The sequence below is a fragment of the Canis lupus genome, chromosome 37, assembly GCF_048164855.1.
Source record: "Canis lupus baileyi chromosome 37, mCanLup2.hap1, whole genome shotgun sequence".
In the NCBI taxonomy this organism is placed as follows: domain Eukaryota; kingdom Metazoa; phylum Chordata; class Mammalia; order Carnivora; family Canidae; genus Canis; species Canis lupus.
This window is the reverse complement of record NC_132874.1, coordinates 13,855,318-13,881,753: the sequence shown is the minus strand read 5'-3', so window position 1 is coordinate 13,881,753 and position 26,436 is coordinate 13,855,318. Positions and strand designations below refer to the sequence as shown.

At 44.7% G+C, this 26,436-nt stretch overlaps 1 protein-coding gene across 11 annotated transcripts in view; it reads left to right on the top strand.

The window, feature by feature from the left end:
* PHACTR1 (phosphatase and actin regulator 1) overlaps positions 1-26,436 on the top strand; it is a 555,008-nt gene that overhangs the window by 461,434 nt on the left and 67,138 nt on the right. For 9 of the 11 annotated variants that reach the window (XM_072813914.1, XM_072813913.1, XM_072813912.1 and 6 more), the window contains 3 exons: positions 6,290-6,457; positions 8,484-8,690; positions 23,528-23,849. In XM_072813914.1, coding sequence (XP_072670015.1) covers positions 6,290-6,457; positions 8,484-8,690; positions 23,528-23,849 — 697 coding nt within the window. The remainder of the gene's footprint in view (positions 1-6,289; positions 6,458-8,483; positions 8,691-23,527; positions 23,850-26,436) is intronic. The other 2 variants (XM_072813916.1, XM_072813923.1) reach the window with 1 other exon arrangement.

Sequence of the window (26,436 nt, the reverse complement as noted above, 5' to 3'; positions counted from 1 at the left end):
AGGTCGTGATCCCAGAGTCCTGGGATCGAGTCCGGCATCAGGCTCCTTGCAGGGAGGGAGTCTGCTTCTCCCTCTGCCTATGTCTCTTACTCTCTTTGTCTCTTGTGAATAAATAAATAATTTTTTAAGTATTTTTTCAGAATTAAAACTTAGTCTTTTTTTTTGTCTTCAACTTCAAAGCGCCATGAACTGTGAGCCCTCTTGGAACAAAATATCTCTTCTGTGCAATTTTTAATGTGATTTAATGTAATGTTGTTACATGGCTATCTCTGAGAACCCAAAGAATTCCCATTGCTCATTCTCCCTGTGACCTTTATGTATTAAAAAAAAAAAAAAAAAAAAAACCAGCTTCAGTTCATCTTAAGCTTTGAGAAAATTTAACTGATTACAAGGTGTCAGTCACCCTAAAGCCAGAGTATTCCTAAAACAAAACAACAATCAAGGAGGGCCAGCCACATGGGTGGCTCAGTGGTTGAGGGTGTCTGCCTTCTGCTCAGGTCATGATCCCCGGGTCCTGGGATCGAGTCCCACATTGGGCTCCCCACAGGGAGCCTGCTTCTCCCTCTGCTTATGTCTCTGCTTCTCTGTGTCTCTCATGAATAAATAAATAAATAAAATCTTTTTTAAAAATGGAGGAAAATTAAAACAAACAAACAAAAAAAACTTCAAATATAGGCACAAAGGTAACATCCAGTTACAGGTGGATACAACTCCTAAATAAAGCAAAACATTTTTTAATGTACCTTTGGAGCCAGTCCTGTGGAGCACAACTTTTATGTAAATCATGCTTTCAGAAAGAACATGAAAAACAACTCCACAGGAGACAAATCCTCCTCAAACACGTGGTCCCGATGTTGGGAGCTCAAGTCTTCTAACTTACTTCAACTCTTTTTCCTTCTTTTTAAACTCTTATCAGGGTTTAACTTCCCACTTTAGCTTCTTTTCCCCACGTCTCACAGTAATGCCTGCCCGTGTCTGTGTTTCTGCATTTCTGCACCTGTGCTGTGTCCTCTTAGCACTTGGCACCGTGCCAGGCTCGTGGGTGGGGAGGCAGGTGCGCTGTGGTAAAGCTCCAGGGCTGGGGGCGGGGGGGCAGCCAAGCGGACAGGGGTCTCTACAAGCATCATAAGGTGCTGAAAGCAAACATCTGCCTGACCCGCAAGGTCATTGCGAGCGCCCACAGTTCCTGGGTTGTGATGCATGTTGTTAGTTACAGGCTCTCGACAGATGTTTGCCTGTTGAACGAATTAATTCTCTGTCACCGCTCCCCTCACTCTCCTTGATTCGGTGTTAACCTGACTCTACCAACATCTTCATTTCTTAGGTCTCACAAGGGGTAGAGGGGAATGAATAAGGCTGGCACAATTTCCATGGCCAGTTCCATACCTTAGACCCCATGGCTTTCTGTCTCATCATTTATAACTTACGACCTTGACTTACGCCCACTTCTGCATCATGTTCTTTGTCACTTCTGTGACCTGATGTTACCCTGTTGAATATGTCTGCATCTGGCTCAGATTTTAATTTTCCACCCTACCCTACTGCTCTTCCCAGTGCCCTAGTCCTTTGTGACAAGCTCAGATTCATGATCCACGGCTAAACAATGCAACTTCCTGCTCTCTTGTCTTGAGATTTAAACCAACTGTCTCTATTCCGTGCTAGCCACATAAACAGCATTTTTTGCCCCAAACCTCATCGTATCAAGGCACTGTTGTCATTCCAGATTATCTTGCATCTCTGATTCCTAACCTCTAATCCAGTGGGTCTCAAAGTGTGGAACTCTGACCAGTAGAATCAGCTCCAGCATCCCCCAAGAGCTTGCTAGCCATGCATGTTCTCTGTCCCACCCCAAAACCACTGGAAACTCTGGGGGTGGAGCCCAGCCATCTACTTTAACTTCCCTGCAAAGAATTGTGATGCCTGCTGAAGTTAGAGCAGCGCTGACTCAACCCCTCTGGCCTTGCATGCCTTCCCCCTGCTTCCTATTCCTACTACTCATCCTGGTAGGAAACATTACTGGCAGTTGTTTTGGTTTTTATTTTTTTAAAGATTTTATTTATTTATTCACGAGAGAGAGAGAGAGAGAGAGAGAGAGAGGCAGAGACACAGGCAGAGACACAGGCAGAGGGAGAAGCAGGCTCCATGCTGGGAGACTGATGTGGGACTCGATCCCGGGTCTCCAAGATCACACCCTGGGCCAAAGGTGGCGCTAAACCACTGAGTCACCGGGGCTGCCCCTGGCGGTTGTTTTGTGCAATTTTGAAAGCCATTATTATGGATAATTTTAGAAGATCATGTAAAGCATCAAAATAATTTCTGATATTGCATAGGGCAATATTATTTCTAACGTTATTTTTTAAAGATTTTATTTATTTGAGAGAGAGAAACAGAGATAGCACGAGAGAGCACAAGAAGGGAGGAGTGGGAGAAGCAGGCTCCCCTCTAAGCAGGGAGCCCAATACAGAGCTCAGTCCCAGGACCCCAGGATCATGACCTGAACTGAATGCAGACGCTTAACTGACTGAGCCATGCAGGCGCCCCTCTAGTATTATTTCTAGTATAATTTCTAATATTACTATAAAGAGCAAATTCTTTCTCATCCCTGATAACAAGAGACAGTGATGATCTTGATAGATAAAAGTACAAATAGTCCATGAGACTAGACTCCTCCTAATCTGGAGGGTTAAGTTCTTTCTAAAAAAGGAAAATAGGACAGCCCAGATGGCTCAGCCACCCTGTTTAGTGTCGCCTTCAACCCAAGGCCTGATCCTGGAGACCTAGGATCGAGTCCCATGTCGGTCTCCCTGCATGGAATCTGCTTCTCCCTCTGCCTGTTTCTCTGCCTCTCTCTCTCTCTCTCTCTCTCTCTCGTCTCTCATGAATAAATAAATAAAATCTAAAATAAATAAATAAATAAATAAAATCTTTTTTTTAAAAAAAGGGAAAATAGTTTTTCTAATAATGCTAATTAAAATGCCAATAAAGAAGCTAATAAATCATCTTTGTAAATTTAAAGGACACAGAGAGTTACATACTCTTCAAATTAATCAAATATGGAATTACCAAACATTAGGAATTCCCAGCTGATTTCTTAGCTTGATGATGAGTATATGGGATCAGTTACATTAGTATTTCTACTTTTGTGTATGTTTGAAAATGTCACAATAAGAATTTTAAAACAACAGTTACTTAACAATGGCATCATCGTAGGAGCCTCATGTTATAAGAATCCAAATCAGATGGTCTTCACTTTTGTCACTACTATTCTTGGCCATAAATGATATTAATAATGGATTTGTCATATCTATTGAATGGCTTCAATTTATTTCTGCTAGATCATTATATGTATATAGATAGGTAGATAGGTGGCTCAGTGGTTGAATGTCTGGCTTTGGGTCAGGTCATGATCCCAGGGTCCTGGGATGGAGTCCCCACAGGGAGCCTGCTTCTCCCTCTGCCTATGTCTCTGCCTCTTTCTCAGTGTCTCTCATGAATGAATAAATAACCATTATTAAAAAATGGTTATCAAGGTTAATATTGAAATGGCCAAAAGCTAAGAAATTCATGTGATCTGTACACTGCTGCTGTGTAAATAGAGAAATGCTTCACAAAACAATTATACAAGATTCAGGTATATGTCACTAGATATTGAAATATTAACACATAAGTTTCACCTATTGTGATTTCTCTTAAAAGGTCAGAATTCTAATTGCAGAAAAGGCTTTATGTAGGGAGGTGATCAGCAGAGCCTCCTTTTTTTTTATTATATCATAAAACATTGGAAATCCCTTTATGACCAGCCATAGGAAGATAGCTAAATAAAATTCAGTTTATTCGGGGTGTTTGAGTGGCTCAGTCAGTTAAACGTTTGCCTTCAGCTCAGGTTATGGTCCCAGGGTCCTGGAATCAATCCCTGCATCCAACTCCCTGCTTGGTGGGGAATCTGCTTCTCCTTTTCCCTCTGCCTCTCCCGTGGCTTGCGTGTGTGCGCACTCTCTCTTTCTCTCTTAAATAAATAAAATCCCTTTTAAAAAATTCAGTTTATTCATCCAGTATAATCATTAAGATTATAATCATGCAAATTATAAGGTTTATAATAGTAAAAAACCAAGACAGGAAATCTGATGCATAGTAAAATCACAACTATGAAAAATATATACAAACTGTTTCTGTTAGGTTGTCTTACTCTTTCTTTTTCATCTTTATTTTTTTGGTGGAAATGTGTATTTAGAAATTATGACAGTGGAATTCCCTAGATTGTTTCCTCTCCAAAGCGGTTTGAGTCTTTGTGACTCAGCAAAGGTACTTTTAATGTATGGGGAGCTCAATATTTTGAGAATTGCAATGTCCCAAGGAGCGCATCTCCTTTACCAGCAAAGCCTCCAGCCCTAAGTCAGCTGCCTTGATGAAACTGAGATTCATAGAGTCTAAGGTAATCCAACTACAATTGTATCTTTGCCCCAGAACTGTTTCCATGGTACTTCTTAACTGTTAAAACGTACAGCAGTCATTTGTATCATTGCCCTGAAGAAGCAGAACTTGGCAGTGGCACTGAAACCCCCCCTCCTCTGGTTGTCTTACCAGGACTTCTTTACATTGGAAACATCAAAAATCAAAGTGGTGGTGCTACGAAGCCATGGCATCAGTGTGAACATGCTAAATTAAAGTGTGCTGCAGGGACTGGGGACCATCCCTTATGGGATGGCGATGCAGTAACCCACCTCCCACTCCACCTTCCCTCCTGAAGATGCTCAGTTCGGCAGTCTACTTTCCATAGCATCAGCCTTAGAGCCACACTGCTCTTCTTCTCTTATTAATGAGGAGTAGTCATCATTTTATTTATTACAATTATACTAACTCCCATGCCCTTCCAGGCATCCAAAAAGGCTAAATGAAAAGAACAGGGAGAAAAAAAAAAAAAAAAACACAATCTTAAAGTATGTCAGTGCTTTATATCATCTGCCTCAGATGATTTTTTGGTATCTATTCTGTTTTTTTCTGTTTATACAAGATTCAGGTCAAATATCCTGTGTCCTTGAACCATATGTTGTCTAAAGCCCGTTGGTTTGTAGATTAGTCTGTTGACTGTTTTCCATCAGGCCAGTTCTAACTGGGGAGGAAGGGGGCCCACAGAGCATCCTTTACCACTGCTTATTGTTGTGTATAAAATTGACCCCTTGGGAGGAGCATGGCAAAAGAAAAGGATCATTTATACAAGATTCACCTTGGAGTCATCTCACTGTTTCATTCCTATAAGTAAATCATCTTTTGTCCAGATTTAAGGCTTTGCTGGTTCCTGTGTTTCTGACTAAGCATAACTTGGGAGTCTTTTGTCTGAATGTTTATTCATCTTACTTGGAACAGCTTTCTGTCCTCTTTAAAAATTAATTTGACTTTAATGTCTAGTTATTTAGGACTCCCCTGGGCTAGGATGAAATCATACTGGGGGAATTTTGATTTGACAAATGGCCATTGTGCGGGAGCCTTTGATCCTCTACCATGGTGTTAACTAGACGCCCAACCCTTGCTTTGAGAAGCTTTAAGCAAGATCAAAGTCTGCCCTTCCCCTCCCCCAAGACGTGATCACTGGTGGGCAGGGGGAGAATTCTGACACTCCCAGCATCCTTAGGATGCTGCAGCCCTCAGCTTTGGTCCAAAGCCCTCTGAGTGGTCAGTACTTGCTCCCTTAGAAAGTTTGCAGAAGATGGGACCTTCCCAACAGCCAGTGAGCAGTGGTCCTTATTGTCAGGAGGTGAGCCTCAAGAAACTTTGAGCCCTCCTAAACATTTATCTCTCTAGAAAAATTGGATGCTGGTGGGAATAGGAGAAAAGAGGATGAATTTTTCCTAGAGCCTTAGCGAACCATGCTTCTGGTGTGTGTTGAGTGGTATGAAGCCCTGGGCTCTCTAGAGTAGGAATTCCTACTCAAGGTTTTCCAGCCTCTGAGGCCTGCTCGATTTTTCCAGGTTTTCCAAAATTACAAAGAATAGTTCATTTTAATTCATTTTCATTAGAAAAGATACATCCAAAATATGGTGATTATGGTTGGAAAGATGGAGAGCAAACAGGCAATTTACTAGAGGTCACTGGAAATTGCTGCCTTCGTGGTCAGATGCCATATGTCTAAAAATAAAGTGTCTGAAAAGCAAAAGATCAAGTGTAGATTTTACAGACTGACCTTGAAAAAGATTGTTCAAAAACATTTAGATTCGATTAGCAAATGATAAATGTCACCCTTCCCTGGAAGGTGGGCGTTGTCTAACTGAGCCATCTCCTCTCGCTCCCACAGATGGGGAACTCTCCATATCGAATGAAGATGACTCGCTGGAAAATGGACAGTCCCTGAGCTCCAGCCAGCTGTCTCTGCCTGCCCTGTCCGAAATGGAGCCGGTCCCAATGCCCAGGGATCCCTGCTCATACGAGGTGCTCCAACCTTCAGACATCATGGATGGGACAGGTAATGCAGGACGCGATGGGACATGGAAGGGACAGAGTTGTGGGATAGGCCCCCAGCACGTGGCATTCGGGACCTGGAGCCTTGGCTGGACGAGGGGTTCTATTTTGAACCACCCTGAGCTTACGAATCGCCTGGAAATGGGGACGAAACTGCCCAATTAGTAGATATTCACACATGCCGTTCTATAGTTTTTATACAACATTTTTTGTAATCTTAATGATTTTAAAGAAGACAGCCCTGTTTTTGTAATATCGGGGATTTAAAATGTCATTTTTTTTTCTAGCACTTGTTTGTCTTAAGCTCAAGCTAAGGAATCCTATACTTTACACAGTTCCTACCTAACTCACATGTTTGTAAAGCCCTAGCACAGCCTTTAAGTCCAGTCTGGGCATACCAGCTAGTGGTTGTATCTGGGTAGCAAATTTTATCAGTTTACAATCAACGTGTTAATTGGCTAGAGTATACAATTTACCGGTTAACTCACATGCTGCTGATGGATGATGTTTGGTACCATCAGACTGTCACTACTTCTTTGGTCCAAAGCCCTCTGAATGGTCAGTACCCACTCCCTCAGAAGGTTTGCAGAAGGTGGGATCCTCCCAACAGCCAGTGAGGAGTGCTCCCTGTTCTCAAGAGATGAGCCTGGGTGGGGAGGGACCTCCTGAAATCTCCAGAGTTTGGGCAGAAAGGCCACGTCCTTTCGCCACACCATCTGCAATGTCTGCGTCAGCAGAGCTCAGGTGGGAAGACAGGAGAGCTGGTGTTACAGAGTCCATTCCAGGCTTCACTTTGGGACCTGGTGAGTCATTTGCTCCATCGGTGTGTCCGATGCTGATGGTAATGGTGTCCCTTGTGAGAGGGGGAGAACTGAGTGCTCCTGAGGATTATTGGCAAGGCTTTGATGCTGCTACCCAGATTAGGGAGGAAGAAGAGGGTGACGGGTGAGTCACTAGAGTCATTCCCATTCCAGCAATGTTGGGAGGCAAGGGGCTATGCATCTGAGTTACAATCCCCCCAGGCTGAGGAGATTTTTTTCCAGCTAAAGAAGGGAATTGTGTTTCTGATCCAGCTTTCCTTGTGACATTATAATCATACAGATTTGACTGTTAAAGGGAGATCTGTCATCCCAGTGAAATGAGAGTTTCAGTCTCGTTGGCCAGGCTGTCAGCATGGAATGAAGGCCTTTGTTTCCTACCCCCTCCTCCCCAGGACAGCTCTTAACTGGAGCCAGTCGGGGTCACCCATGGTAGAAAGGAAGAGTCAGACCCAATGCCGAGCCAAGAGAAATGGGGGAACCCAAACAGAAAGCCATAATTCTGGCAAGTGAGAAGACAGAAAATGGGAGACAGAAAGACATTGTCTTGGTGCATCCCTTGTCTCATCAAGGTTTAGAAGAGCCCCTAAAGCTGCAAGGTGCCTGCTGGCAGCTGCTGCCCAGCCCCGGAGACACACGTCAGGGTGCCCGGTCTGGTGTCAGCCTCGAGGGCTGCTCCGTTACTTCCTGGCCCAGACCCAGGAAGACCCAGGGGGGCAAAAACAAGACCCCAGAACCTACCATGGCTTCCTCTCAGCAAAGGACAAAGAGGCCCAGAGGAAGATGCTGGTTCGGTTCACCTGGGGGCCTCTTTGTCCGCCACCCACTGCACCTGCCATCCGTGGATTGTCGCTGTGGTCCCATGAATCACGTGTGAGAGCACTCACAGAATGTGTCATATGAGTGCCAAGATTGAAGTGGTGAAGCTTGGGATTGTTTTGAGAAAATAGCCTCTTCCTAACTCCCTTCTTGCCCCTCCTGCCTCTCCCTTACTGCCTCAACCTCCCTGTGTGTTCCCCCACCCTCCCCACCCCCTGCCTGATTGGATTTCTAGTGGCCTCTCTTGAGCTCTCCACACATACGTGATGACCTGGAACAAGTTGGTGCTCTGCTGTGTTGCTAACCCACACCCCCATCCTGTGCGCTCCTGCCGGCCCCACCTGCACTTCGTTTGTGTAATGTCTCCTGTGTGTCATATGGTTGTCCCCTCAGTGTCTGAAGAGAGTCCCTCTGCCAGTGAGTCTGGAGTCCTCCTGGCCCAAGATCCTTCAGCCAAACCAGTCCTGCTACTGCCCCCCAAAAAACCTGCTGCTTTCTCTGGAGACCATGAGGAGACCCCAGTGAAGCAGCTGTCCCTTCTCAAGCAACCCCCCGCCCTGCCTCCCAAACCCACTGCCAGGATTGCCAACCACTTAACAGGTGAGTCCAGACGTCTTCTGGGGGCGTGCGGCCCTGCCTTCCCTTCAAGGGATAATCTCTTGCTCTCTTTCTCTTTTTAGCCAAGGCCTGTCACACCTCTTTGGTGAGGCTGCTCTGTGGGACGTTTGGGTGTTTCTATGTGCGTCTCGGTACACACAGTCATGACCTGGGTTTGTGTGTCTTTGTCAAGAAGCATTCGGTATACACCTGCCAGCCGTGTGCCAAGAGCCTTTGTCGTGTGTATCTGTAAATATGTACATTGGTATTTATGTGATTGACTCACGATTGTTTGCCCATCGAGGTGAATTAGATTCAATGTCAAAAATCTTTGCAAAGATGAAGAGTAGTACCTTGTTCCCTTCATAATGAGTTTGCCGAAGCTTTAAATTTTTTGTCTTTAAATTATTGATCTGAAGCCCAGCATATTTCCTCTATTAAAATTCATGTCTGTGCTGTTTGTTCTATTAAAAAAAAAAAAAAAAAGACAAGTAGAGACAAATCTGCAAAGCATCGTGGGAAATACAGTTAAAAGAAGAGAAGGTTTAGGAATGCGGTCCTGAAGTGATTTTTATATTTTCAAGTTTAACGTGTTAGTGAACACACCCAGCGCTATTAAATTGGGCACCTAGTGAAATTGTATTTCACTGCACACGAACCAGACACTCCTCTTGGGTTCAACGCTGTGGTTTGGGATTAAAGAGTAAAGATTTCAGGGGGTTGTTTCTGCAACCCTGAGAGTCTTTCCACTGACCAGTTGCCTTTTTACAATGCACTTAGTATTTTTGTAAATGGTTTCTAATTGATCTCTGTAGGTTTTTGTGAGACGTGATGAGGATGGAGGTGGGAAGAATTTTCATCTGTTTTGTAGTGGAGAAGCTGAAGCTTCAGAAACATCAGGACCTTCAGCAGGGTCAGCAGGCGTTGTGCAGTAGGATCATCCGGGGAGCCTGGTCTCTGGTAGGAGGCCGTCTCCCCAGTGGTGCTGAGTTTTATTCGAGTCCAAAATAAACACAAGAGTGAGTCAAACCACTCTATCAGCATATATGTCCATCCAGGTCAGATGTCTGTGGCTCGAAAGAGCACATTTCCATCTACAGGAGCCGTCCAACACATTAATAACCCTTTAGTGCGGTGTCCTAAAATGTGAATGCATAGAAAACCACAAAGGAACAAATGCCCCCATAAGCTTCTTTCTAAGAGATGACCCCTGTCCGTTTATCTGTCTAATGAAAATCAGATGCCTGCTATACATATCTCCTATCACTGACTTTTTGCACATGGTGGTATCTTCGGAACTGGTTCTCCTGTTTGTGAATACTGCACAACACGGTTTTGTTAGCTGCCCGGTGTGGAGTAGGGTTCCCTCATTTGGCTCCTTGGGGGCTCTCCCATCTTCTGCCGTAAAAATCACCACAGCAGACATCCTCTGCAGCATACACTGCATTATGAGCATCTGAATTTCTCCTAATTTATTTCGAGAATTAGAGTTGCTTATTCTGATTCCCGAAATCATCTATGTACCTTGGAAGAGCTAGAGGCTTTTGAAGGCTTTGATGCCAAATTTTCCCAAAGATTAAATATTACAGAATCAGCTTCTGTATGTGGTTCATATTTATTCATCAAACATGTGCTAGGTTTCAATGCAGGTACAAATAAGTGACAGTTTACTGTATACATTTTGCATATGTATTTTTTATATATTACCTGTATTGTATAGACACACAATAGAGCACCAAAATACTATCGGGAGTATCACTTCGAGTTCCGTGCAGTCTGATCAAAGGGCATGCATGGAAGGGCTGCAGCTTGAGCTGACCCTTAACGCATGAAGGGCATTTATGGAGAATGAGGGGAGAACATTCCAGGAGAGAAGCCCCCCATCAGGCCCAGAGATGGCATTGTTTTGGGTCCGTGACGAGGTGGCTGAGCTGGGGCAGAGGGTCTGTCTCAGGATGTATTGAAAAAAAGGTTCACTAGGTAAGGCATAGGAGGATTTAGATTTTATTTCTGGGACAGTGGGGAGCCTTGGGAGGCTTTTGAGCAGGGGAGTGATGTGAAGAAAATGAGCCTTTTGAAAGTTTTCCTACATCACTGTGTAGAGAGTGAACAGAAGGAGAAAGTTGAAGACTTAAAAAGGCCAGCCCCATGCCTCATTCTCCAGAATCACACTAGTTGAGTAAAACTGAATAATTTGAACCAGGGAGATGACGGAGGAAGCCACTTCTGTTTCTGAGATAGGACCTAACAAGCAGGAGGAGAGAGAACAGAACAACAGAGACGGAATCTCGTAGCCGGTAGCATCCTCTAACTTATCTAGTTATCTAATTAATGAAGGCACACTTCATTCATTCACAGCTTCAGCTATGAGCTGTGAGCTTGGGCAGCCTGGTATCCATGGGACTCTTGATGTAGGAAAAACAGAACCCAGTCTCTGGCTTCCCTGGTCCTTTTATAGGGAGAGTGGACTTCTCTACTCTCTATAAACCTCATCTCTACAGAGCTTGGATCACATGGATAAAAATACCTAAGAGCTAATAATCCTTGCCATGTTGGGTCTGGTAGCCTCTTAAATAAGAAGACAAGACAGGTGGAGGTCTCTGTGGGCTGCAAGCCTGGTGCTGGCCTTTTCGGTTTAAACTCATTTAGACGTGCTTAATTTTTGTAAGCGAACAATTATAATGAATCTGCATCACCACAAGGCAGCTACATTAACCCTGTTCTGTTAGTAATTACTCTAGAGACAACTGGGCTGTGTCAGAAGAAATTAATCAACGAAGAATGCTAGAACTCTACTGAGTTGAGTTGAGACTTAGCAGTTGTAGCATGCTCATACTGTCTGTTGTCCTGTTGACATTTTTGAAAGGAAACCCAGGACAGTTTGAAAGCCACCAAGCATGATTAATAAGAGAGTGACAGTGGTTAACGGTCCGGTGGGATACTAGAGGAAGCACGAACCTGACCTGGGGCTGCTTCCAAGTACATGATCAGGCAAAGACAGGCAGAAATATCTCTACTTTGGCATGTGCTTCCATTTTCTCAGGAAAACCATTATAGACTTGGAGAATGTTCTCCGTTCTCCAGCAAGTGGAGAGAAGCCTTCTTGCTCTCCCAAACAATCTTTCTTCTTCCCTTGTCATCATCCTGTCTGTTCTTCTCTTCTCCAAGAGCAGCTGCAAACAGCTCTGCCATGCACTGTACTTCCAGAATGGAAGGAGAATCTGATGCTCCATTATTACATGCCTCTGCATAATGCATATGATCTGAGATGAATGATTCTCAAAATGCATCTCTCTTGGAATGATGATGGACCCCAGAGGAAAAGAGTTGATTGAAGTGAAGAAAAAAAAAAAAGAACTCCACCACTGTCTCCTATCTTTCTAAGTCTTCATCAATCACCTCTCCAGCCATCCTGGCTCCCAGAGTCTGATATGACACACTGCATGAATAATCCATGCCTCTGCATATGGTACCTGTGATTAGGTACCCCATCGATGCTATTTGAAGGAAAGATAATCAACTCCCGTGAGAGCTGGACTTCGTGGTCTGGCATTCACACTTGGGTGATAATGGCAGCTACCACTTTTTGAGAACTTGACGGCATATTGTTTAGTCCTACAGAGTCAGTGCTATTATCATCATTCTTTCTTTTTCTTGGAAGAGGAAAATGAAATTTAGATAAGTTAAATAACTCTGTCATGGTTACATAGCTAGTAAGTGCTAGAGATGTATCCACTTTTTTACTCCAAAGTTCTTACTTGTAATCATTGGTTTCTAACATCCTCACTAAGATACCTATTCTTAAAATTCAAAACAATGGAATTATGAGCTTTCTTTGTTGTTTTTGTTTTTGTTTTGTTTTGTTTTTTTGTCTTGTTTTGTTTTTTTGCCTTGTGACTTTCAGTCCTTTTAAGAAAATTGGCTTCTTGGGGCATCTGGTTGGTTTGTTTGGTTAAGGAGTCAACTCTTGATTTCAGCTCAGGTCATGAGATCAAGCCCCGAGTTGGACTCTGTGCTGAACCAGGAGCCTGCTTAAGATTCTCTCTCTCTTCGTCTCATCCTTCACCACCACTACCCCTACTCATACTCTTGCTCCCCCTTCTTTCTCTCAAAAATAAATAAATGGATTGGTTGGTTGAATTCTTAAAAAGGAAATCAGGGGGCACCTGGGTGGCTCAGTTAAGTATCTGACTCTTGATTTCAGCTCAGGTCATGATAGAGTCCTGGGATCCAGCCTTGCATCAGGTTCCTGGCTCAGCAGGGAGTCTACTTGTCTCCCTCTTCCTCTTCTTGCTCTCTCTGTCTCTCTCTTAAATAAATAATCAATTTTAAAAAAAGGAAAGGAAATTGGCTTCTTTATTTGCATAAGTCAAAGACAAAAATGTATCCAGTCTTTCAAAAATAACTAATATTCTCAAGGCACTTGATTATAAAGAGGAGGACCTGAATGCAGTTGGGTTGGGTTTGGAAGAACATGTTAAAAGCTGAGAGTCTGTAAGAATCAAGAACAGGACAAATCACAAAGGAAGCATTTTGGTCACAATTAGAGATTGGCAGTTCAGCAAAGAAAAGGAAATGTTGGGGGAGCCTGGGTGGCTCAGTTGGTTAAGCATCTAGCTCTTGATATGGGCTCCGGTCATGATCTCAGGGTTATGAGATTGAACATTGTGTCAGTGTGGAGCCTGCTGAGATTTGCTCTCTCCCTCTCCTTTTGCCTTTCCCCTACACATTCTTCCCCCCTCTCTCTAAAATAAATAAATCGAAAGAAAGAAGAAAGAAAGAAAGAAAGAAAGAAAGAAAGAAAGAAAGAAAGAAAGAAAGAAGAAAGAAAAAGAAAAGAAAGAAGAAAAGAAAGAAGAAAAAGCGAAAAGAGTTGCTAATCCTTTACAAATAAGTCCTTCTGCTAATGTGAACCTGCCCAGGGCTTCTTTGTCTTTAGACCCTGAAATACAAGGAACTTCTGTTGATCAATGGCTAGTTTCAACATTCCGAAGTTTTTACAACTACAGACTTTCCTGGCAAATGGCTCCCATGCCCTGTGGTACTTCTTAGCCTCACCCGGGTCAAATGAGAATCTTCTATCCAGAGCTTATCATACCAAAACCAATGTTTCTCTTTATACCATCTCCCTAGTTCTGTGGACACTATCCATGGCTCACTCTTCTGTATTCCCATTCTCACCTCTGATTTTGTTGTTCCTCACTGACCCTATTACTGTGTGTCCTCATTTCTCTCCAGTATCCTTCCCTATTCTCCTCCTGCAGATTCCTCTCCAACTCCACAAAATCATTCACTCTTACCTCTACCCTTGCATTCTACTTCGAAAACACAAGAAAACCACTAAGTGGACCACTGTGACTTTGGACCTCGTCTCTGCCTCTAAGTGGGAAACATGAACTATAACCCAGAGGCCCCAGAAGGTTTAAGGTTCATAGTCTCTGAGTAGTTGATACCTTGAAAGAATGGGAAATATACCCAAATTTACTCTTTATACCTAATTTTCTGTATTTTTCCAGTCTTTTTTTTAAGATTTTATTAATTTATTCATGAGAGACACACAGAGAGAGGCAAAGACACAGGCAGAGCGAGAAGCAGGTTCCCTACATGGAGCCTGATACGGGACTCAATCCCAGGACCCCAGGATCACGCCCTGAGCCAAAGGCAGACACTCAAATCACTGAGCCACCCAGGTGCCCCAGTATTTTTCCAGTCTTGATTTCCCTTTCTTAAAATGCAGAAATTCTTTCTGGGTACGTTGGAGGACTTTCTATGAAAACCTTTTTTATTTTTATTTCTTTAGATTTATTTATTTATTCATGGGAGACACAGAGAGAGAGAGAGAGAGAGAGAGAGAGGCAGAGACACAGGCAGAGGGAGAAGCAGGCTCTATGCAGGGAGCCTGTGCAGGACTCGATCCCAGGACCCCAGGATCACGCCCTGGGCCAAAGGCAGGTGCCAAACCACTGAGCCACCCAGGGATCCCCTAGAAACCTTTTTTAAAAAGGCGCTTTCTGCTCTCACTTCTGTGACCAGCGCAAAGATTACACCAAAATATCTTTTTTTTTTTTTTTTTTTGTAGCACTGTTAGGTGGGAGATTTAATGCACTTGGCACTTCTTTTATTGTGGTGAAAACATAATATAAAATTTACCTTCTTAGCAGTTTGTAAATATGCAATTCAGTAACGTTGACTATATTCACATTGTTGTGCAACAGATTTCTGGAACTTTTCCATCTGGAAGAATTGAAACTCCCCTTTTTCCTTCCTCCCCTCTTAGCTCCTGATACTACCATTTTACTTCTTATTTCTATGAATATGGGGTACCTCCAGTAAGTGGAATCCTACAGCATTTGTCTTTTCATCAGAGGCTTATTTCATTTATATGCTGCCCTCAAGCTCTATCCACCCTGTAGCACACGATCGAATCTCCTTCTTTTGTAAGACTGAATGGCACTTCTGCTCTGAGTGCCCACCATGTGCAACGTGTCCCACCAGCCTTGCTACAGTTTATAAGAAGTGTTCCCTCATCAGCTGTAGGGCTTGTAGGCAATTATTAGCTACAGAAAATGCTTCATACAAAGATGTATAAACATGATTCTCAAGAAATTCAATAGCAAGAGACCAAATCCTTTTGAAAGAATTATACAGAGCATCATAAAGGAGGATGTATTTAAAACAGGCCTGAAAGATGAGTAAAATTTGAAAAGTTAGGGAGGGGAAAGGAGACTGTGGTGGAAGGTGAAGCAGAGTACACAGAGGCACCTGAATACAAGGCCCAGTCTGTTCAGGAACTAACACACGGCCCAGCTTGGCAGGGGTGCAGGATTTGTGGAGAGAAGCAGGCCAGAAATGGGTTGAAGGGAAACTGTGGAAAGCCTCGAATGCCATGATCATGATGATGGATTTAACTTTGGTGGAGGAAGTGGGCATGTTTTGTGGACATTTAGCAGCATGTGCTTGATCTCAACTCACCTGTCTCCTTGACACCCTTGTGGATTTGATGGACAGTAATGCTGGGGGATAGATGCACAGCCAGCTGTACAAAGGAAACTGGGGGGTGGCCATCATCAGTGGAAAGTGCAAAGGGCACCAAGCTACTGCCCTTGGTTCTTCCTCTTGGACATCGTTTCAATGTCCCGGGGTCAGTTCCCTGAGAGCAGGGATGGAGTCGGCCTTGGTCCCTTCTGTATCCTCAGCTAGCGCTGAGCAGCTTGAGAGAGAGAGAGAGAGAGAGAGAGAGAGAGAGAGAGAGAACCGCCTGTGGCTGAAGCATTAGAGGAGGAGCTGGATGATCATTTGCCCACGAGTTCCTAGCAGGATACTTGTTATCTCAGGCTCTGAGGTGTGCCATAAAGGCAGTCTGACTTGTGCTGCTGTAGTGCTTGATGGAACCACGATACCTAGATGGAAAAGCAACCCCTTATTAGAGTCACAGATAGAACATGACAGTCATCCATCAGTCAAACTAGGTGGCAGAGAGCACGTTGGGAATGTCAAGGGAAAATGGGGACACCCTTGGAGACCACCAACTGCAGGTGGTCAGACCAGCTGCCACCATCTCTGTAAATGCAAGAGGTAGGAGTGTGTCTTCCGACAGTGAATGAATATCGTGCATCAGGTAGAGGCGAGGTTGGAGATGAATTGCAGCCATCCTCTTTTTCCCTTTATAACATCTAAGGATCTCGCTTGAACTTACACCCTCATCCTGTATGTTCTTCCTCTTTATAGTTCCACATGGTCTGTGTAGCATTTCATTTTATACGATCTAAATTAACGACTTCCAGACATCATCGATCAGTCCCTTGGTTCCAGCGTCTGAGATCAGATGAGCGTGTTTTGCTTGCCTTCGTGACTATGTGACTTGGATTTGACTCTCCCAGCCTTCTCCTGGACAGTCACAAATAGCAGTCCTCGCAGTGGGCACTGTCCGGTCCATGCTTCTTACTGTTGTCCAACTCTAGAACCTTCTCACTGTCCTTTGTGCCTGTCTTGCAGTAGGCATATGTTCCACAGCTCAGTTATCGATGGGACAGTGCTCTCCTCCCCCGGTCTCCCCGAGAGCAACGGCGCTCATCCGCATCACTGCAAAATCAAACCACCTAATAATGGGCTTTCGCGCAGATGATTTGTAATCTCCAGCCAAATGCTGGTCTCAACAGGTGTTTGCTGTCATGTAGGGACACCTACAGTTGTGACTCTTTAAAAGCAGTTTCCTGACAATGAATAATGTATACTTTGATTTCAAAAAAATCAAATTTAATTGCATGCCCTATGAAGATGACACGTGGCCCAGCTGTGATCCCCACTCACCACCCAACATCTCCATCCGGTGAGGCACGTCCCTCCCTCCTTGTTGTCATCTGCCTAGATGGTTTTGTGGAAAGTGACTACCCAGAGTCACTTTGTGGGAAGTGACTCAGAAACAAAGTCAGGTGCTGGTGATGAGTGTGCTATACTGGCATTCAGTTTTAGGACCCTGGAAGGTCTCAGGACACATTTGTCACAAACCTCAGATGTTCGTTAGTTTCCACGTAGGGCATGTAACACAAGTCACTTCTTCGTTTCTCTTTTTCTCTGCCCATCCCTCTTACCATGGGGGTTGGTCGACACATTTGGCCTTTCCAGGCATCTGACCAACGAACTTAGAATCCCTGGGAGGTTCTGAAGGAATTCACCAAGCTTGTATGAGCACTTTTGTTGCAGCCAGGGGGAGTCTGATTCCAGGCTTTGGTGCCCCTGGACTCTCATTGAAGTTCTAAGTACACTTCGTAGAGGCTCTTTATGTTCTTGGGGGGAGTGCCTGTCTCTATAAAAGGAGATCGGAGACTCTAACCCATTGAAACCAGGTGGCAAATGGCTGAGAAATTGTTACAGCACCTTCGCTCATTAAGGCGCTAAGTGCTACTATCATTGACAAGTGCCCTGATGCATATCTCAGGCAGAAATGGGCTTCAACAGCAGGTGTTAATAAAAAACAGAGAAGAGAGGTTTGGAATGTGTGCCCTTAGCCCACTCTGGTTCTGTTATAGACTGTGGTCCTATGGCACAGGAGTGGACTAGAAAAGTAATCTGGAGTTTTCATCCCCTGGTCTGAAGTCAGAAGGCAGAGCTGTGTCATGTCTGGATATACAGCCTTCTTGGGTTTTATGGCTCTGTGACACTCACAGTTTGAGTTTATTTTCCTTGTTCTCTGGAACTGGTTGTTTCTGCCTTTCCCACTCCATCAACAGAGACAGTTTTATGAATATACTGCATCTCGATTAGTCTGGCTGCAGAGGGACTCATGCATTTCTAAGTCAGCGGGCAGAGAGAGCTTTGTGTGCCCCAGCAGGACCGGCCACTGTCATCATTATAAATGCAGGAGGCAGAGTGTGTCCTCCAATGATCCATAAATACCATGCATCCCATAGATGCAAAGCATTTTATTCAGTTAGGTGCTATTGAGGCAAAGGAGACATTTTTTTTTTATCCCTTGATTTTTAGAGGTAAAGAGTCTGAATCCCCCAAAAAAGATTAGCTCTTTCCAAAGCCTCTGAACAGCAGAAAATCTAGGTTGTCATTCTCAGTTTTGTGTTCTTTTCCACTAGCCCTCAATACTGATGCAGGGTGGCATGCATTAGAACAGCACCCCCAAAACCTGAGTGGCCTTGCCCTTTTTGCTTTGCTGCAAGCATTGAAAGCTGCCCAGAGGGTCCTTTGAAAGCTCTCTTTTGCATTATTGGATTCCCTTTCAGCTGGCTTTTCACCTGCTTACTTAGAACCACCACCTACTGTACTCACGGCACTCCCGGGTGCTGTTTTGGCTTCTCGCTTCCCTCTCCAGATGGGAAGCATCAGGCTAGGAGATGCTCACAGGTACATCAAGAGTCCCATGAGCAACAGGCCAGGATGTGGCACTCGGCAAATTGCAAAGTGTGTCCACATCATCTTGTCTGCCCCTCAGGACAACCCCTGAGAGAGGCAGAGAATATCTTTTTTTCATTCAGTATCAGAGAAGACTACATTTATTGAGCTCCTTTTACATATCAAGGAATCAAGGACTGAACTGGAGGGATTTTAACACAGGGCAGTCCTCCGCTGACCCGTTCAGGGACTTTGTAAAATGATTAAAAGGTGCCCTTTGGAAGAATGAGTCTCCTGAGTGAGAGTCTCTGGGCCAGTGTTTGGATTTTAAATGCTTCCCAAGTGCTCATCATACTCAAGGAGTAAGAGGAAAGAATTAGGGAGAATCACTGATTTGGGGGCACTTTACAGCTACCCGAGGCAGGGATATGATGCATCGGTTCCATCCAGCCCCTGGGCCAGTGTCCACCCTGAGTGTTCAGCAGCTGGGTCTCCAGGCTCTATTTCTATGTCCCCAACATATAAAAAGTAAAAGACTAATCTGCAGGAATCCAGTGTACTGAAAGCTGAACTGTCTAAGATCTATTCACCTAATGACTAGCTTTGCCTAAATCTAACATTTGCAATTAAGGGATTTGTCTTAAAACCAATTTGTCTAAAGGTGCTTCCAACTTAATTTTATATTTATAAAAATTTTACATAAAAATCACTTATGGATGAGTACTTTGTGGATGAAAAGATTTCTTATATCCTTTGGGGTGAATTTTTCTGTTTTATTTGTTTTAGAATACTTTGAGGACATTTCAGACAAGTTTGCCTAAAGGAGCATTTCTTCAAAATTTTGTCTCAAGCAATAAATATTTAATCAGATGTTTAGCTTTTCCTACTGACTTGATTCAGTGCATTAGATTTCTCATTTCCTTCTTGCTGATTTTGGTATGTCCTATGTGTACTGTATGCATGTGTTAAACAAACAAGGAAACATACACCCAATACTCATTTCTGTTTAATGAGGCACTGACATTTTTGTGACACAGATGACAGCCTGAGATGAATGGATTGGGAATGGAATGCATGCTCCCCACTGTTTCCTTCCAAGATGCCACATACTTAAGGCAGTGATTTCCACCAAACTAATTAGGGAAGTTTGGGAGACTCTTATTCGGGAGGTCAGAGGTGAAGCCCAGGAATACAAACTTCTAGCAAGCATCAGGCCACCATTGCAGGTGGTCCAACAGCTCTGCTTAAAAGTCCGTGCTCTTGGGATACCCAGGTGACTCAGTCAGTTGAGCATCTCACTCTTTATCTCAGCTCAGGTCTTAATCTCAGGGTTGTGTGTTCAAGCCCCACATCGCTGGGCTCTATGCTAGGTGTTTGGCATCTGTTTAAAAAAAAAAAAAAAAGGAGTTAGTGCTCTTTTTTTTTTTTTTTTCTGTTGTTTTCAGAGAACAGGACAAGAATAAGAGGTTGTGTGGTTTTCAAATATGGCTTTTTTTTTTTAAGATTTTATTTATTTACTCATGAGAGACACAGAGAGAGAGGCAGAGACACAGGCAGAAGGAGAAGCAGGTTCCATGCAGGGAGCCCGATGTGGGACTCAATCCCGGAACTCCAGGATCACGCCCTGAGCCGAAGGCAGGCGCCAAACCGCTGAGCCACCTGGGCTGTCCAAATATGGTTTTTAAAAGACAAAGCTGGCACCCACCCCAATAGAATCCCTAAGAGGGGGTGGTAGGGTCTGCATCAGTGTGAGGCTAACACATCCCTGGGGTTGAGAATCATAAGGCTGCAGGAGTCCGGGCTTCACTAGTGGAGCCGAAACACATGGGAGGAGCCATCCAAATGCAGCTGGCCTTAACCAGCACAAAGTCGAGCAGAATGAAATGGAGGTGCTGGCCATCTGGGTCACAGGAGTTCGGGGCAGGAAAGGCTGCAAGGGGGATAGGTATTGGGTCTTCAATTGTGCTTTGAAGGGTGAATGCAATTTTGATCATTGGGCAGAGAGGGTGCTTCAGGGGGCATGTGGGACAAAGGCCCTCAGAGAGGATGAGCATGGCTACTGGGAAACCCAGTGGGGAAGCTGGCCTGGGTTGGCCAGAGTGTCCAGGGAGATGCAGGCAGGAGGTACCTGCTGGCGCTGGGCTGGGCTGGAAGGCCCGTAGCACTGCCTGGGGCAGAAAGTCATTGTGTGACCTCCAGCATGACATGTGCTTTAGGGAGGTGTCTGGTATGGGGTGCAGATGGAATAGGAGGATGGACTCTGTGATCCACCCTACAAGAGGATTTAAGGTCCCAGACTGGTGTCGTGGTCAAGGGGGCAGAGAACACAGAAGTTTGCAAGAGACAGAAAAAGCGATAGACAGAAACTCAGAATGGCAGACCGTGTTCAGCTAGCTCCAGATCTGTTATGAGCAGTGACTTGGTATTACGATGTCATAAAGATATAAAAATAGGCACAGAGAGTGACTACACATCTGGGCTGCTCAGGCCTCCTCGCTTGTCTACCGTGATGGGGATTACCAAGCTAATTTGCTGATAATTCTGATAATACTAAGCCACCTGATTTTAACCTTTTCCCCAACTTCCTCCCTTTTTACCAAATCTCCTGAGCTAAAAAATTATTTTAAGTAATTCATTTTTATTTCCTACCCACCTATAATTGATGACTGTGTGTAGTGAAACAACTAGAAAGGAGATGCAGGCAGGAAAAGAGAAAGGCGTCCTCGAGGACCCCTCCATCTCTCTTCTTGAGCAGTGAAAGTAACCATGGCCACTAATTTGCTTACTACCTCCTTGCCCATTCTGATACAATTTCTGGTGTCCCCTTGGCCATTTTCCTAGAGAAGAAACCAAGTAAGCTTTGCTGTAGAAGTGGTGACAGGAAACACCGTGGTAGAGTGTGTGCAGGAAGTTGTAGTTTTGCAAGATGGTAACCCAGGTAGTCACTGTTCCTTCCCAGGTAGATGGCTCCATGCTGCCCTCCTGGCTCTGCTTCCTCCTGCCCAAGCGAGTGAGCACTTACCTGGCTTAGACAGACAGCTAGACCTACAAAGGAAGGAATAACGGGTAAAGGTTCTTGGATAGAAACCCTTAACATTTCCAGACATATTGCATTTGCGCTACGTTTGCTCAAAGGCTTCTGAGAGCCAAAGGGATGGACCCTTCAGTAGCAGGAACTGGACAAAGGGGATGAGTTTCTGGTATCTCAGCCTCTTTGGAGTAAGCACCGTTGGTCATTCACCTGAACGTGGTTAGGTTACTTTGTGTCCTGTGCATGGGGGATGGTGACAAACAGGATGAGCCTTTGCGGAGGAGCATGAGGGAGCCCTGTGGTTATGACCAGTTGGCATTTTGGTGTTGGGGAGCAATCTTATCAGGCTCTCTGGAATTATTAGGCTTCCCTGTGTATCTCAGCTGTAGGATCCACAGCTGCATGATCCTAAAATTTCATTTTATGCTCATATTCCACCCCCCACTCCCGGCAAGTATGTATTTCTGGGGAAGGTATGAATGCATCCCACAGCAGAGCCTCAGCACATCAGCTCATCCTGTAAATGAGTTGTGAGCCTCTCGCTCTGTGAGCTAGGCACCGTACAAGATGCTAAGGGTAGAGTGACCAAGTATCTGAGGTCCTTGTTCTCCAGGAGAGGAGCCAGCTATGTATACAGGAAGTGCCATTTGGTGTCTTCAGAGTCCAGTGGCATCGTCTGCAAAAGCAAGATGAGAATGTGTCTCCACCACAGGCTCATTGTGAGGATGACATTGAAAAGCACTTGAACAATATCTGGCCCGGGGGGAGGGGCAACTCGAGTTATTCCCACCATCGTGGTTGCCACCGTTGCCATGGGCAGGGATGAACCCCACATCTGCAGTAGACCCACTGGTGCGGAATAGAAGGGGCGATGTAATGACCCGGGAGTGTTCCTCGGGGAAAGGGAGGTCATTTTGCAGTTGGATCTTGAAGGGGGAGGACAAAACAGGAATACTCCGACCCGAGGAGGGAATGTGGCAAAGGCCTGGGGGTGTGCAGACATCAGGGAGTTTGGGAAATGCAGATGTTCTGGAGGGAAAGAGAGGTCTCACATGTGTACCTTGGGCTTCTCTGCAAAGTGGGAGCAGCGCTCTGCCAAGGGAAGGGGGCCTCAAGGAGACCAGGGAAGATAATGACAAGCCGTGGAGAGAAAATGAGGGCAAAGGCCACCCTGTCATGGAACTGGGGGGTGTTGGGTGTGTGCAGGTGCCACCACAGCCCGGGAGTACCTATAGCAGCCCCACCATGGTGTGAACAGTCCAACTATGGATGGGTGGGTAGACCAGCTCAGACCTCATGGAGGCCACCATGCTCAGACCTCATGGAGGTCAAGTGTGACCATGAAGAGATGAGCTGCGTAACGTGCAGACCATGGGGGGCTTGCCTCTTCATGGGGCACCTGAGCCTGCTCTGTGACAGTGACTCTTCATAAAGCATCCTGCCTAGGTTATAGATGAGGGAATTAAAGTTAGCACCATAGATGTCCCTTGTGGAGGGACACGCTGTTAACGGACGTGAGCCTAGGACTGGCTTCTAGTCCTGTGCCTGTATAAAGGTGCCAGATGAAAGGATATTAGCACGTTACAGTGGCAAAATTGCACACATCATAATGTATCCTAGGACAGGTCTCTTTGAAGTTCCATGGGTTTCCATGAATAGAAGAATGGACCATCATGTTCATTTCCCCTTCCTGCTGCTGGTTGGCCTCACTTAGCCTGACAGCTGTGTGACAGATGTCACTAATGCCCCCCGAGGGCCCTTGAGGCCAGCACGCTTTAGGCAGGAAACGAGTTGGTGGGTGCTTGCTGAGTTAGCTAGCAGCCACCCTGCTGGTGTGTTCAGTCGGTGCATTTTATCTCAGGGCCCATGTCAATGCCTACAGTCCCAAGGTGGGCACGTGTGGTGTTCTAGGTTTCTTCCCACACCCTAAAACTCACAGCTGCCTCTCGCCCTCCTTTTGCTGCAGATCCTGGCGCCCCTGTGAAATTGCCTTGTCTGCCAGTGAAACTGTCGCCTCCGCTACCTCCAAAGAAAGTCATGATCTGTATGCCTGTAGGGGGGCCAGACCTCTCCCTGGCATCCTACGCAGCCCAGAAGAGTGGCCAGCAGAGTGGGGCCCAGCACCACCATGCAGTCCTGCCATCACAGATCCAGCACCAGCTGCAGTATGGCAGCCTCGGCCAGCACCTCCCTTCCACTACCGGCTCCCTCCCCATGCACCCCTCCGGCTGCAGGATGATAGAGGAGCTGAACAAAACGCTGGCCATGACCATGCAGAGGCTGGAAAGGTAATTGATGGGGGGGGGGGGCTTGGCTAAGTGGGGGGTTAGGATCTGATCATAACCCAGGAGTATAAAGACCAGAGTTAAGAGCTTATCCTCACTAGGGGAAAGGTTTGAAAGTAAAATCAGACCAAAACCTGAATGTCAAGGGAAGTGTGGAAGAAAAAAAAATAGTGTTGCCAATTGCCAGATTCCAGAAAAGTCACATTTATCAAAAAGTAATATATATATATATACACATACACATACTATAAAATAGTATAATATGTATAAATATATAAGTAATACATAAATATAATAATAAGTATGAATATGTTAATATGTTTAATACAAATTTTAAACAAGTATTTAACATAAACATTTGATATAAGTATATTAACTTATATATTTACATGTACATATATCTAAATACATGAATATATAGAAAGAGGAACATATAACACATACTTCTATAAGCCTTAATATTTTTTGAAAGTATATGCATATAATTATTATAGTGGTTACTTGTCAGTTGGGAAGATGGGAAAGAAATTATTTGACTTTTATATTTCATATCTTTCCGTACTGCTAATTTTTTATTTTGTATGTATTGTTTTTATGATAGAAAAAAGGGGGGGGGGAGACAGGGATGCCTGGGTGGCTCAGTTGGTTGAGCATCCAGCTCTTGGTTTCGCCCTCAGGGTCATGAGATCAAGCTCCATGTAGGGTTCCATGTTCAGTGGGAAGTCTGCTTAGGATCGTCTCTCCCCCTCTCCCTCTGCCCCTTCCCCTGCTCACATCCATGCTCTCGCTCTCTCTCAGAAAAAAAGAAAAAAGATCTTTTGAATGTAAAATAAGGAAAGATGAGAGCTGACAGGATGTTGGTGAAAAAGCAGTGGGATGGGAGAGGTAGAAAGGCACGCCCTTGTTTTTGCTGATGAAAGAAGCAGAGTACCATAGCTTGATTATTGACTATTAATGTTTAGCCACACCTGGTGCAGTTGCCTCTTTCACCAGAATCTGCCTCCAGTAGCATTGCTGGGAGGTCTGCAAAGACCCAAAGGACTCATTCCGAAGTGTGTGTGTGTGTTCAGATACCGCCCTACTTCTACTAGATTTCCCAACATGATCCCAAGGCATGTTGCTTCCCCTAATTTCCTAGCACAACAAGAACAAAATGTTGCAATCTGCCATGTAGGATGTATCTGAGCTTGGGACCCTGACTGCCTGTCCCAGAGTAGTGACCACTGTCAGCTGGGTCCTACAGATGGGAAAATCACAGTCTGGAGAGCCTGCTGGTCACCAGGCAGAGGGCCAGAGGCAAGATGGACACAGTCAGGAGCTTTCTGTAATAGTTTCCAGACTCTTGGCGACATATTCTGTGTTTGGGCTAGAAGTGATTCCAAGGGAAGTAGTCGTTGCTAGGAATTCTGACTTGATTGTCCATTAATATCTGCCCTCACTGAAAAAAAAAAAAAGATGTCTTTGGACCCTTGCCATCCTTTTCAACTACTATTATTGCTAATAAAGAAGGTAGTTGTTTCAATTTTGGATGGCACTTTTTAGTCTTTGATATATGTTTATTATCATCTTGATCCTCCCATGAGCCAGGGAGACCTAGTAAGTAGAGGATGCAAAGACAGGATATACAGTATCTTTAATGAATTGGAAACTCTTTCATCAATTGAAAAAGATCCTCGAGAACAGCATGGTAGTTGCTAAATACATGTCTACTTAAACATGCCATTTTAAGAGGTCCAGTGCGGAGACAGAACATGAGAGACTCCTAACTCTGGGAAACGAACTAGGGGTGGTGGAAGGGAAGGTGGGCGGGGGGTGGGAGTGACTGGGTGACGGGCACTGAGGTGGGTACTTGATGGGATGAGCCCTGGGTGTTATTCTATATGTTGACAAATTGAACACCAATACAAAATAAATTTATTAAAAAAAAAAAAATAAGAGGTCCAGTGGAAAATACTAACCAACAAGTGACAAACCGTGTTTCGATTCAGTCATTCTTGTATTTGTAGATTATTTCAGTTGCGTGTAGACCAATAGGTAGGTCTGTTGGACCTAAACCAGGTCAGGTTCTCTACTGAAATGAATCAAAGAGAACAGATGATATTATGGGGAGAGGGTGCAGGAAGGGGAAAAGCCTGATGTTGGCAGCTGCACCAAGACAATCCCATGTGCTTCGTGCCACCGTCGGGCTCTCATTACCCCTGTCTCCCTCCTCTCCCACTTAGGTCAAGGCACAGGGTTGTTCTGATAGACCAGCCAGGACATAGGGAATTAACATGTATATCACTCTGATAAGATCATCCTCCAGAGAGAGAGAGGCCTTCTTCCCAAACAAATAAAGATGGAAAGATTTTTCTGAGCATCCCCATATGGGTCTTCCAGATGCCCTGGATGGATCTGAAGCAAGGCCTCACAGGCCACCTTTTCATTAGTCTGGGATCGCCTTACTTTTAACTGTCTAAAAATGCTCCCGGTTGCCTATCAACATGACTTCATTTTTGTTCTGACCAAGTTTAACACAGAAAGAAAGAATCATTTCTCTCTTCTGGCAATTTCCAGTGACCCCAAAAAACACTGCAGGAAGGAAGAAACA